The following is a 14,762-nucleotide window of genomic DNA, read 5'->3' as shown; positions in this document are numbered from 1 at the left end:
TCAGTAGAACAATTGGCTATTTTGAGAACTAATTTTAAAATCTTGCATAATAATATTGTTTCTGCAAAAAAATATAATTTGCTTGCCAAATAACTGCTTAAAAAATGAGCTTTTGAATTACCACCTAGTCAAGAGTTGACTACTACAGTGGACTGGATCATTTTCTGACACATATTCCTTTTCTTTCCTTCCCCCTCTCCATGGGAGAAGTATTCGTTCTTCTATTAAAGTTGGCCATGTAACTTCCTTTGGCCAATGGAATGTGGACAGAAATGGCAGGCTATCTCTTCCGAGCCTAGGCCTTCAGGGGCATCGTAGGTTTCTGCTTGCCCTTCTGGGAGCACCTACCTTCTAGGATGAGAAAAACATGTCGCGGGGAGCCAGAGGCCCTAGGGCCTGGGCCCCAGAACGAGACACGTGGAGAAGACCAGTACTTGACCCACCGGCTGAAGCAGAGTTGCTCTAGATGACTCAAAGAGCCGTCTCTGCCAATGTGAAGACACATGAGCAAGAAACAAAGGCTTATTGCTGTATGCTAGTGAGATTTTTGTTGTTGTTTGTTATGCATCGAAAACAGACTAATACAAGGACCAAAAAAAAAAAGCACCTCAGGCTCTGAAAGCAGTTTGATAGCAAGAACTCCAAAACTTTTTTCAGCAAGAGCATCATATTTGGAGTAAGTACCCAGACTCCCAAGTTAATCATGATGAAGGGGACAAAACTTATAAAGATATGTAGGTTTTGCCTGCTAAAAATAATTCTTCCCCTGAATCGTCTTGTTACTGCACACTACTTATGTATCTACATAAGAGCATTTATAAATGTTGATGTATAATACATCCATACATGAAAGATTGAGGCATTCTATAAAGTCAACTGTTTTTTCAGATAAAAATGAAGGATAACTCTTAAAGTGCTAAACTTTTAAATGTTAATTGTTTCTTAAATAAAACAACTTTCTAAAATACTCTTTATTTTTCTTCCTTAGTAAAAAATTTTCAATAGCGGCAACAGTTACTTTTGGGATCTCAGCTGCCTCTCTTGTACCAAATGGCCTGCCTTCTCTGCTTTAGAGTTCTAGCTTGTGTCCCTCTAGGATAAAACAGTGAGAGCTTTCAGAGACTGCTGAGGTTTAAGGTCTTGGACTGTCCTTTCCCTGCATGCCTGTGGATATTATGCTCCATGCTTAAGTTTTACCTGGTCATGATGTTACTGGCTCTGCTTTTTATTCCTCTCCTTTTTCTAATCTCTGCTGCCATTCCTTGTCTACCTACTTCCTTCTCTCTTTAGTAGGTTTCTTTGCTCCTTTTTCTTTTTTGTCTCCTGCTACTTCTTCAGATTAGCACTAGTGTGTGGTCTGACTTTGGAAGCCACCACCTCTAGTGGGGGACCCTGAATGAACACATGGCATTGTCTGTTATGTTTACACTTTAAGTGCTTCTTGATGATTCCTAATAATGTTGGAGCCAGGAGATCTTTTGGGTTGTCTTTGGATGTTCCGTTAGCCGAAGGACTGGGCTACTTCACTACCAAAGTTGTTCATCACTGTCACCGTCTGTCCAGAATCCTCTACTAAAAGGAACATTTCATTCAAAGTTCCTGCTGAAAAGGAAATCCTATGGTGGCTATATTTTATAACACACGGTCCTCACTGCCTCCTGGCATACCTGATTGGGCCAGGAGTGCAGCCTGGCCGTAGGTAGCAACGCTTATCACGGTTTGGCAAAAAAGGTGAGGTATGGCAGCCAGGTTCCTCCTTGTAGGAATCTGATATAGGAAACAGTGACAGGGCAAATGCTAGCAGTGGGATTAGAGCTGAAAGGATCTGTGAATTAGTTGAAGTTCTGATAGACAAGGGACCAGCTAAAGTTAGGGGAGCAGACAGTAGGACTGAAAAGAAGCAATGAGGTGGAGAAAAGGGCAGAGAAAAGCAGAGTTGCTAAGAGCATGTGATGCACAGGACGGAGACAGAGCATTTACACTCTGGATGGCTTTCCATTTCCAGGCCACACTAGTGAGTATCTTACAAATCAACAGTGGGGAGGAATAGAGCTGTCCTTGTCTATAATTTGGCAGTGGAGGGAACTTTTGCCTAAGCATCAGAAAGTGAGCCACCATCAGCTGACGATGGAGTTAGGGCTTTCAGTGGGAAAATCCTTGGCTCTGCAAACATGCCAATCGATGGCTGTGTCCACACAGAGCTGAAGCATACATAACATGTCTACTAGGACCTATAGACTCTTAGGTCTATATCTAAAATTCATAATATACTGACAGAATGGGAGTAAACTTCTGAGTCTAGGAGCACTTTCTTGGCTAGATATCAAAGGTTGTTAATTCAGCTGGTAAAGGATACTCATTACTACTCGTTGAGTTCCAAACACCAAGAGTAGCCCCATAGGTACTTTCTTCTACCTACTGTTTGGTCTCCAAATACAAAGAATTATGTACAAAGCCAAGTATTATGAGTTTGAGTCTCAAACAGGGCACAGAAGTCTTTATTTTCAGTGAGGTATTTTATATGTCAGGGCACGTTCAATACTTATTAAATAAATCAATAACTAAAAGGAGTATTGCTATCCAGTTCCTTTGGAAAAACATCTTCCTAAAAATGTGCCTGTTTAAGAAAAGACACATTAAAATGCCAAACAAGCTGCTTAAAGTAGCATGAAAGTGTAAACAAGGAAACATAATATTTACTTCTAAAGAAGCATGTGTTTAGACGAACCCAGAGGATTCTAAGGCTGCATTCAAAAGAACATTCGAAGATGGCAGACTGAAGGGGTGTGGATCAGACTCTTTCATTTTTTTTTTTTTTCAAATTTTGGCTGCATCTATTGATACACAGTATTTATTTATTTATTTATTTATTTATTTATTGGCCGCGTTGGGTCTTCGTTGCTGCACGCGGGCTTTCTCTGGTTGTGGCGAGTGCAGGCTACTCTTTGTTGCGGTGCACGGGCTTCTCATTGCAGTGGCTTCTCTTGTGGAGCACGCGCTCTAGGCGTGCGGGCATCAGTAGTTGCAACACGCGGGCTCAGTAGTTGTGGCTCACAAGCTCTAGAGCGCAGGCTTCAGTAGTTGTGGTGCACAGGCTTCGTTGCCCTGCGGCCTGTGGGATCCTCCCGGACCAGGGCTCAAACCCGTATCCCCTGCATTGGCAGGCGGATTCTTAACCACTGCACCACCAGGGAAGTCCCTCTTTCTCTTTCTATAGGACCTGAAGACACTGCAGAATCAAAAGCCACTAGCTGCTATAGGGCTGGAAATGAAAGCTGCAGAGAGACTGTGGCCTCTGCCCCGTGTGGTTGTGGCACATGATGATGAACTGACACTGTGCCCAGTGCCCAGTATGGACACGGCAAGTCTCTCACGAGCACAGTGCAGACCAACTCTGCATCATGTGAACTTACCAGAAGTAGGTCTTTGCCTTGTTCATCAATATCTGTTACAAACTTCTCAATTGGTTGAGGAGATTTTGAGTGAAAAGCCTGCCTGGGGAGGGCAACATCTCTAGGCCAGTCCTCTTCTCCCGGGAGTCCAATTACACTACAAAAGAACCACAGGTGAATGTAAGCATTAGCTGCTGTGCTGAAGCGATTTTTCCACCAATTCTAGAAGAAGGTAAAGCCTAAGGGGCAGGCATGGGGGACACAGAGCCTCAGGAGTTCATCACTTGTATGACCGGCAGGACTCCCATTTCTCTCTGTCCTACTGCAATACGGTGATCATGGCAGGGTAATCAGGTGCTGCAATAGGGTAATCTCACAGGAGAACTGTAAAAACCACTGGGAAGAGATAAGAGATTACTTTGGCGGAAGACACAAAATGTAAGAGAGCATGCAGAACTGGAAACTATTGTATTACCAATAAGCCCTGAAATACTGACAGAGCAGGACCTATATATTCAAAGGAGACCCGCACGGGCATATCATATTTTCCTTTATGCCCAGGAGTGCTTTTCGTACTCTGATCGAACACTCCTGTACTGACATGCCTTTATGATACTCATCTAACATGATTTGTTTACACATAAATTTGGTTGCATTTTTGGTTGAAGAATAATTCCTCACACAGTAATTACATAAATCAGAACCAGACCAAAAAAATGAGGCTAAAAGGTATGGTAGTCCTATATTATGCAATACCATTTTATAATTTAATATCAAATTTAACTTCCATAATTTAAATATTTTATATAACTATTTTATGCTATTACAAAGTGAGCAAACAATTAATAAAAACAGTATCATTTATGTTCCCCCTGAAAACCATCCTGGGATCAGAAAGGTAGAGAGAGCATCAAGTGATATGAAAACAGCACAGGCTGTTTAGTGGACAGACTATATGACTATTCAAATACTGAGCAAAACTCCTTTGACTACAGTTAGAAAAGGTGCTGGCCTGCACTGTCGTCTTCTTGGCCTGCACTCACTGGGACTAAGACCCAGGGGATGTCCTCCTGAACAAGTCCTCCAGGGTGCAGGAACACGTGGTGGTAAATGTCACAAGATCTCTGTAGGGCTTTCTTCCCCTTCCCTCACCTCAACAGAGCCCAGGTAACAGACCTCACCTGGGAAGAGCAGACACCTATCACGGGGTGTCTGGGGAAAGACATAGTAATCCTACCTCTGTCAGACATGTGGGGAGAGCCAGGTTATTGAGGTAGATAAAAACAGACTGATGGACATGTTTATGGAACAGATGAATGGAAATGACAACTTGAGCAACATACTAATTTGTTTAACAGCAAGATCTAGAATAAGAATAAAAAGAGGAAAACAAAAACATTACCATTTATTATTTAAAAAAAAATGTGTGTGTTTAGATAGAATGGGACAGGCAGAGGAAGAACAGGAGAATGCTTACTAAATAACTTTAAAAAATCGTCTTTCAGTCATTTTTGGCCTTTTAGCCATTTTTATATCAATATTTTTGCATATTATCACCAGTCACCTAGAAATCGATTACAACAACTCTTAGTACAAGTTTAAAATCTTTTTTATTTGCAGTTTTGAATATATTTATATTGAGTTAAATCTGGCAATGTGGGCAGTTGAATGCCAAAAGCTCTCAGAAAAACAGTGTCCCCGTATGTATATGTGTGATGTATACATACATACATATACACACCTGTTTATATAAATAACTTATAAAAGTGTTCTTAAATCTACCACCTCCTGAGACATGTAGGTCAGGTATTATTATTTCCATTATATAGATGGGGAAACTGAGGATGAGGAATAAAATGAACTGCCAACTTCACACATAGTTCAGCCCAGAGCCTGGAGCAAACGTATTCCAAATCCAGTATTTTGTTTCCATTCAACTATGACTCTGCTCTTAAAAATGCTCTAAAATGTCACAGGCTAAAAGCATTCAGTTTCACTTTCAAAGTACTTACTGTTCTTTGAAAGTATAAATCTTCCAAAACACAGAAACAGTTTTCCCCTTAAGAGAATGGGAATATGGCTTTCTTTTAAAAAATATTCAGTTTAATATCTAGTGTGAACATTTATGGCCTATATATGAGTGTTGTGAAATTCTGATAGGTCCATTAAAAAGGGCTTGCATCAAATTTCAATATTTGGACAAAGCCGAATATAAGCCTTAAAAGTTGACATTTGTACTGGAAACACTGACAAAGCACAAAACCTATAAATGGCAGTGGTGGCTGAGACAGAAATCATTTTTCAAGTACTTCAGACGTGACACTAGGGTGCAGCATTGTCCCTCTTCTCTCTGCCAAAGCAACAAATACATTCAGAGGAAACAGAATATAATTTCAATGAAACAATGCCAGAAACCAAGAAGTAAAATCTAAAGGCACAAAACATATCAAACTTTATGGCTTCTTTTCTGCTGGCAACCTGGGATCTTAGGCCTTTGCCAAAAGTGGAAATGGCTTTCCCTTGGAAGCAAGTCAAACGTGTTCGTCAAAGGTTCCTTCTGGTCCGTCCCACTGGCTTCACGTACTAAGGGGCACCAGCAGCGTTAACATGATTGAAGACGTCGGTGTTAGAGGTGGACAGAACGCCCAGGTGCAGTCAGTAAGGAAAAGCAGGTGAAGGACGTCAGTGTCTGGCAAGCTGGTTTCAGTCAAGACTGTTCTTACTTTTAACAAGAGAGTCACTGGTATGCCTGACTTTCACAGTTCCCTCTTCACAATCACATGCACACAAAATACATTCAACAGGGATAGGGAAGAACAGATGGGAGTTCATCATTGAATGATCAAAGAACGTGACACCCAGAAGCAGAGAGTAATGTGCAAGTTTGGTCCTGAGTTCATCCATCTTACAGAGCGGACAGTAGCAGTGGCAGGAGCAGCCGTCGTGGCAGCTGCCCTGGACCCAGGAAGCCCCCAGACAATAAAACTAGCAAATGTTTTTCAGGCCTTAAAGCCACTGGGTTCTGACTCAGCAGTGACTCTGGCACTAACAGAAGCCTATTGGAGCTGCTTCCAGTCACTGAAAGAACAAACTCAGGTTCCGGGTTTATTCCGACTGTTTTAAGCAGTTAAACATGAGAAAATAGTGTTAAAATATAATGCTTTTCTTTAGGGGGACTTTTCATCACTTTTACAGGCTGCAAATATCATAAAAATTACTAGATACCTATAAAATGGTACAGAGCAATGATCAGGGCTATTTTTGGTTCTAGAACTCCCACTTTCTTCCTACTCCACCCGAATCCTGATGGGGCTTGGCAACAACATAGATCCCAAAAGGTTGCTGTACTGCATGCTCTGTGAGAAGAAAAGCCTCTTCTTCCCATTCTAGACACACGAAAGCGTCCATACTCTCACATGCACAAACATGTACGCTAATGGAACTCTGAAAATCATCAAGGAGCTATGTCACAGACAACTGGAACCAAAGAATTCGAGCACAAGAAAGCCTTAAAGTTTCATTTCTCAGGCGAAGAAGTTAAGGAACAAAAAGGTTAAACGATTAATGATGAATTATAATAATAGCTAACATTTTTTTAAAAGCATTTACTATGTACCAGGCACTGTGTAAGTCTTCTACCCGGTGTTTTAAATGACTTTTTCAAGACTGCACAGTTATTTAGCCACAGGCGTAGGATTGAAACCTAGGATCCTTATCTCCTTTTTCAGTGTTCCAAAGAAAAATGGATTTGTAGCATACCATCCTTTGTCCAGGAAGACAAAACAAAACAATGTAAAACCAACCTGGATGACTACAGGATACTCAATGGGGACAGGAAGCCCAGTGGGTAAGGATGGGTTACCTGGTCATTGAGCGCCCCACCTCTGAGTGGAAGCATCTGAAATGACCCCAAGCAGATAACACAGCTGAACTTAAAGAACTGGAGCTCAGCCAAGCAGAGAAAGGGCAGCTGTCAAAAGATCCACACGAGCAACATAAAAGCTTCCAGAGCAGAGCAATCAGGCCACAAGGCATGATGGGCTCTGCACAAAACAGCAGACGTCTACCATGTCCCCACTCACCACACAAACAGTAACATTGTCTGCAGCAGCAGCAGCTTGGGGTAGGAAAGACAAGAGATAAACATATTACATAAACGTCAGAGGAAGGTCACTGTAATGTTTTAATGTTACAGACACAGATGTAAAATTACAGTTAATACTTACTCCAAGATTTTTCCTAGCTGATCGACATCTGAACTTCCACGAAAAAGCGGCCTGAAAGAAACAAGATACATATTAAACAAGGAGTTTTTCTCTGGTTACATTTCAATCATACTTGTCTTGATCATTATTTAACAGGAATCAAAATATTCTTTGCGTGGGGAAGAAGTAACCTTTGGTAAATGAAGGTTTTTCTTGCATTCCCCTTACAGTAAGATCTCTTATGAATATCTGGCGGTGCCTGACTCCCATACTTGATAATCCTGGGTAACCTATTCTCAGTCATTGTAACAACACTGCCACCATCATATACAGGCCCTGGCTTCAAAGTTCTACTTAACTTTGTGGTAGGCTGGAACACATCGCTATCATAGGCTCAAACCAGAGGTATGTAGAATTCTTTTTTTTTTGCTGTATGCGGGTCTCTCAGTGCTGTGGCCTCTCCCGTTGTGGAGCACAGGCTCCGGACGCACAGGCTCAGCGGCCATAGCTCACGGGACCAGCCGCTCTGCGGCATGTGGGATCTTCCCGGACTGGGGCACGAACCCGTGTCCCCTGCATCAGCAGGCGGACTCTCAACCACTGTGTCACCAGGGAAGCCCTGTGGAATTCTTTGATATTATTCTTGGTCAGATCCTTCTCAGAGCACCCTTCCTTTTTTTAATTGAAATATAGTTGACTTACAATATTGTATTAGTTTCAAGTATACAGCAAAGTGATTCAACTATATATATACAAATATATACACATATATACACATATATTTAGATTCTTTTCCATTATAGGTTATTAGAAGATATTGAATATAGTTCCCTGTGCTACACAGTAGGTCTTGTTGCTTATCTATTTTATGTATTGTAGTTTGTATCTGTTAATCTCATACTCCTCATTTACCCCTCCCCTCTCTTTCCCCTTTGGTAACCATAAGTTTGTTTTCTGACAGAGCACCCTTTCTTAATATCACTCTGCTATCGCAGTACTTCCTCACAGTTCTCTCTCCTTCCACTTGTCCTGAATGCTGCAGTGAACTACCTATGGGTCTGTTTTTCTGATTATACCACTCCCCTTTCTCCCAATATTATGGTAGCTAAACATCACAAGTTCAAAATCCTAACTCTGGGCTTCAGAGGCAATTGTGAACACACAAGACTCATTATCTATACTGAGCATTTAACTGACAATTAAATGAACTCACTTGGTGACATTTCTGGCATTTTCTTAAGTAGAGAGCAGGGAGTGTTCTAGGTTTGCCCCTAACCTTTGGCTTAGCGCTTTACCTGAACAGGTGCTCAGTTAATACACATCTTATTTGATTATATATATACCCATGGTACACATGTAAATGTTCCCTAACTCCTTGCTCAACAAATGACATAAAAAAGAATTTTTCGGGCTTCCCTGGTGGTGCAGTGGTTGAGAGTCCGCCTGCCGTTGCAGGGGACACGGGTTCGTGCCCCGGTCCGGGAAGATCCCACATGCCGCGGAGCGGCTAAGCCCGTGAGCCATGGCCGCTGAGCCTGTGCGTCCGGAGCCTGTGCTCCACAACCAGAGAGGCCACAGCAGTTAGAGGCCCACGTACCGCAAAAAAAAAAAAAAAAGTATTTTTCAACAATAATGTGTTTTAAAAAATATGTGCAGCCTATTATCAGAGATCATGTTTTAGAAATATTATATATCAATTTATAAAGCCTTAAACCAGACCTCTTAAATATTTTTTACACACAATAAACGAACTTGCTATATACGCTATATATGGAGACTCCTACAAAGTCATGGCATTTCAGTGGCTAGGAGACACTGAACCATACACTTTCTATTCAGGCCATGATTCTTGAAGGTGGTTATTTTCAAATGAAGTGGAAAATAATTTACTTGTGTAAATGTTATGGTTGGATTGTGTCCCCCCACCCCGTGCCCCCAATTCACATTGAAGTCCAACCCCAGTGCCTCAGAATGAGGGCCTTTAAAGTGATGGGTAAGTCCAAATGAGGCCATTAGGGTGGGCCCTAATCCAATCCAAACCAGAGGCATGCGTGCACACAGAGAAATGATCATGTGAGGACACAGCAGGGAGGTGAGCCAAGGAGAGAGAACTCAGAAGAAACCAAACCAGCTGACACCTTGATCTTGGGCTTCCAGCCTCCAGAACTGTGAGAAAACAAATTTCTGTTGTTTAAGCCACTTAGTCTTTGGTATTTTGTTATGGCAAACCCTAGAAAACGGATACAGATATCACTAACACAACCAAATTAATAAAGAATTATGGATTTGGATTCTAAAAGACATCTAGACAGGTCCTGAAAGATAGCAAGGTGAGAAGTGAAAGTTTTAGAAAAGTTAAACAATGGAATCTTAACAGCTACTATTCATAGGGCACTGGTGTTGTACCCGACATAGTGCCACATGCTCCCCAAACATTGTATCATTTAATTCTCACAAAAACTCCAGGAGCAAGGTAGTATTATTATCATCCCTATTTTCTGATGAGGAAACTGAGGATTGGAGAAGCTTCCTGACTTACCTAAGGACACATAACAAATTGCAGACTTAAAATTCAAGCCAGGTCTGCCTTGCCCCAAAGCCTGTATGCTTCATTATTATGTCGTAATACTTTTATTTTGGTTACTAATGTTCTCTGCAATCACAGACAGTCACTTTAGCTGAGCCTCTGGGGTGAAATAGCACAGGGACCCTGTGAAGAGCGCTGTGTAGAGAACCTGTGTCTCATAAGCGGGTGCCTATGGGATTCTTACTCAGATGGCTTTGCAAGTGTCTAAATGTCTTTAAAGCCTTGCTCTACTTTAACAAGGAACAAAGCAGCTCACCAGATTGAGACTCTCTAGTCTCTCCACAAACTAACTGATGAAGGCCCTTCCAGATCTTTAAATCTTCCTACAGCCCAATCTTTTATAGCTGTTTAGCTCACACATCTTAATTGATGCACCATTTTAAAATTCCTTCCAAAGCATAGAACTCGGGTTGCAAAGAATCAACAGTTCTCTTTCTCTTCACACTCATCTATTTTTCTTAATATTAAAGTATGAAATTATTGGGACTTCCCTGGCGGTGCGGTGGTTAAGAATCCGCCTGCCAGTGCAGGGGACGTGGGTTCAATCCCTGGTCTGGGAAGATCCCACATGCCGCAGAGCGACTAAGCCCATGCACCACAACTACTGAGCCTGCGCTCTACAGCCCGCAACTACTGAGCCCACGTGCCACAACTACTGAAGCCCGTGCACCTAGAGCCTGTGCTCCGCAACAAGAGAAGCCACCACGATGAGAAGCCCGCGCACCGCAACGAAGAGTAGCTCCCGCTCGCCACAACTAGAGAAAGCCTGCGCACAGCAATGAAGACCGAACGCAGCCAAAAATAAATTTAAAAAAATTAAAAATAAAATAAAGTATGAAATTATAAAACTAAATATAGCCGGCATTATGAGGTTTGGGAACAAACACAAATGACCCTTTCTTGCTAAGCAAGTATCTCAAATGGCTGGAGTGGTGAGTGTGCCAGCTCAGTAAGCACAGAGGGAACAGAGAGCATCAGTTTAATCTGCTGAGCTGGTTAAGTCGCTATGTAAACATGCCAAGCCCCTCACCCTTCATGAAGAGGACTGGTATCCACAGAAGCATGAGTGAAATTACTTGTGAGGATTATGGAGCAGTTTAAAATAAATATGTTGGCATGGCTATCGGGAAACAAACAAAGCAGACTAACGTGAATGGATGTCTCCAGGCAAAGGCGTAAGAACATCTCTTTCCTGGGGTGGGCACTGAGACCCCAGCCTGAAGCTCAGCTGCAGCAGTGGCTCATGTCCCTACTGTTTTGGTTTTGAGCTCTTTTCTTGTTTTTGTCCCTTGGCAATATTCTAACTTTTTTGCTAGTTCTGCTATGCATTTAAGTGTGCTCTATTTTATCTTACATTTGCTACATGTTTTAGCAGAGGACTTTCAAGTCACGTGGTCTACCATACTGCAAGAGCCTGAAGTCGTATCTCTATTGGTTGGACTTGGCCCACAAAATGAAATGTGCCTGCCATCCCCGAGTTAGGACTGGCCCATCAGTTTGGCTTCCTTTAATGAGGGCAGCAAGCAGAAGGTCTGAATCATAACCACTCTTCTGTGAACACTCAGTAAAACCTGCTAGGGGATACTAGAAACTCAGAGCCTGCAATTCGGTGTAGAGCTCAGATTGCCTTTTGCCACCTTAGGAAGACTTGGTATGTGACTCTGGGGTCTATTAACTTGTCTTTGCAGCAAATGTGGGTTGGCTTGAGTTATAAGAGCTACTGAACCCTGACTGCATGCAATTAGCTCCTATAAAATGGATCTTTGGATGCAAAGACATAGTCACAAGACAAGAGAAATGGGTCACATGAAGGGGACAATAGGCCTAATTGGAACTGGTACTCTCAGCTGACCAAGAGGTTGGTCATGAATCTGATCAAACTCTTAGAACCATCTATTCAGTTTTCAGCTGAAAAGTTGGAATAGTTTGTATGAGCTGGTTTTATGCTAGTGGGTGCTATGAACGTAAGGAGCATGGAGAGGTACAATGGATTTAGAGGAGAGATGAAACCTTTCACCGTGATGAACTCCTGGGTGTACTATGGTGGAGCGTGGAGACGTAAGAATAAGATCACCCTAAGGACCTTATTCTATCTTTAAATAAGGCTCTTTGGTAAGAAGTCTTGGCTGTATCAGGTATGTGTGCACCATGAACTGAAGAAGCACACAGGACCGGGATTTTCATTGAGGTTATTTTGAATATTCTTCCTCCCTCATATTAGCTGAGCCAAAGAGGCTTCAATTCATATAATTTATGGCATATTTTAGGTGGACAAATATGAACATAATCTTTGATTATATTCTTTGGTGTAGTGATGAGGGAGAGTTTAATTCTACTGCCTGGAATAACCGTATAATTGAGGGATGATTTGGCTAAAACACACACGTGTATGAGTCCGACTTGGCTGGTTCTTTATTACCAAGACATAAAGCTGAGCTGGAAGGAAGTAGAGGGTTGAAGGAGCAAAATGGCGGAGAATAAAAGACACAGAAAGACTGAAAGACTGAGATTGAGATAGAGATGGCCAGACAGAGACAACCTGAGGAGGTTCACAATAACTTTAAACTCTGTTTCTTCCCACTGCCTAAGAATCTACCTCTCCTGGTAATCCTAGGATGTTAGGTACAGAGGCCCCGCATGGAGATGGAAGATGGAAGAGGAATGCTCTGGTATATATCATGAGACAGAGCCTCATCAAAGATAAAACGTCATGCATTTTTAGAAAAAGTCACTGCAGGGAGAAGATCCACAAAGCTATCCTATCTTGTCTGTTTTTAGACATAAGCCTCCCAGGTGACATACTCAGGAATTCTTTTAAACTAATTATTTAAAAATACAGTTAACAACAGAGATATACTATTGAAGACAGTAAATCTGAGGGCTGTTTTTATATTTCTAAAAAAATTCTTATATACACATTTTTGGGTTGGGGGGGTTAAATAATAAAATGGAAAGATCACTCCTACCAAAAACATCCCAAAATGAAGACTGCAATTGCTTTACTGAATTAACACGTTAAAAAATCCTTTTATTATACAGAACATTACTGAAGGTCAGTAACTCTTATGCATTTTACTACATCAAAAACTACAATTAATCACTTCATTTAGATACTTTTCAGTAGTTTAACCAAGTGGCTGGGTAACAGCGCACAAACATTATTGCTAAAGACCTTTGTTGAATCTAAGTATCATGAATCCATTTCCCATTTTATACCTACATTTCTTTTCTCTTCCCCTTGCTTATGATTGTTGTTATTCTTCAGAAGATTTTCTCCACACTCTCTGGGACTTTTACATTCTATTGCAGAAACCCTCCTTCTGCCTCTCATGCCCCTGAGCCTCTTTCTATTATGAATTCCCACATAAACTCCAGAGGAGTCTACTGGAAGGACTTTGCCATGCTCCCCTTAGAAGGCAACTTATTTGACAAGGTAAGCAATATTTGGGGGACAATATCTGAAAGTGAACATTGCTATGTTTTTACGAAAGAGGATTTTAGGTTATTTCCAAGTATTTTCCTCAAATATCTTTCTTCACCATTATACTTGATAATAGTTAATGCTGATAAAATAAACTCTATGAAACACATACATTTTCATTTATACATGTTTTTTTTTCTTTTTTCCTAACCAAAGGGAGATTCCTGCAAAATACAATGGCAAATTGCATTCATTTCAAACCACAGCAGAGTCATTTCTCTTCTCACCTCACCTTAGGCACTGCTGTGCCAAAACAAGTGTAGACCTTGGGGTTTTAATCAAGGATTTCCCCAAGGCTTTATTAAATCTGTGAGAGGTTAAACCTTAACATTCCGCCCCCCCCCCCCCCCCCCGCCCCGTAACATGTTGATTTTTCAGGATACTTGCCGACTGGGGAGAGGGCATAGATTCTGGTGATAGACTGTCCTGGATGTGACCGAACCCCTACTCAGCCACTTCTCCTTGTACGACCTTAGAAAGTCATTTAGCCTCTGTAAAATGTCCAGTTTATAGTAGACCTATAATATGCAGCAGCTAAATATACACACTTTCTCACACGTATACATGGTAGATATTTCTGGTTCCTGGCCGCTATTACACACAGATGATAAGGTAAAATATTTTACATGGTGAACAAGAAAGGAAGAGGACATCTGTCACTGTGTGGTGGGTGCTCGAGTCAAACTTAAACCTAATAGTCCTTCCTCTGGCGTCACTATATATATTCTCTACACCTGTTAGAATCCTTATACCTTTATCATCAAGAAAAGAAAGAATGAATGTCAAAATTTCCAATAAACATTAATTCATTTTCAATTGGCAATTCTAAATGTAGGTTTAGCAAAAAAACTCACTCACCATTGTCTTATCAGTGAAGTGAATTTGCTTGGGTCAAATTACAAAGGGGACCAAGTTTCGGACTCATGCCTTTTAAAGCAAACAACTAAAAGAACATATAAATACTATTCATAATCTCAATGGACAGTGCAAAACAACAATTAAAAGTAGGGTATGTTTTCTAGCAGATGAGACGTGTATGCTGATATACCTGTTATAGAAAGGTAATGATTCATGCATAACGGAAGATGAAAGATTTT

At 41.3% G+C, this 14,762-nt stretch overlaps 1 protein-coding gene across 3 annotated transcripts in view; it reads right to left on the bottom strand.

Moving 5' to 3' along the window:
- Nucleotides 1-14,762, bottom strand: part of CDK6 (cyclin dependent kinase 6) — a 233,371-nt gene that overhangs the window by 12,639 nt on the left and 205,970 nt on the right. For all 3 annotated transcript variants that reach the window (XM_079932223.1, XM_079932222.1, XM_079932224.1), the window contains exons 6-7: nt 7,619-7,669; nt 3,414-3,549 (exon numbers count right to left, since the gene is read on the bottom strand). In XM_079932223.1, the coding sequence (XP_079788349.1) occupies nt 3,414-3,549; nt 7,619-7,669 (187 nt within the window). The remainder of the gene's footprint in view (nt 1-3,413; nt 3,550-7,618; nt 7,670-14,762) is intronic.

Source organism: Stenella coeruleoalba, assembly GCF_951394435.1.
Source record: "Stenella coeruleoalba genome assembly, chromosome: 9".
Classification (NCBI taxonomy): domain Eukaryota; kingdom Metazoa; phylum Chordata; class Mammalia; order Artiodactyla; family Delphinidae; genus Stenella; species Stenella coeruleoalba.
The sequence above is the reverse complement of the archived record's forward strand: the minus strand, read 5'-3'. Positions and strand labels throughout refer to the sequence as shown.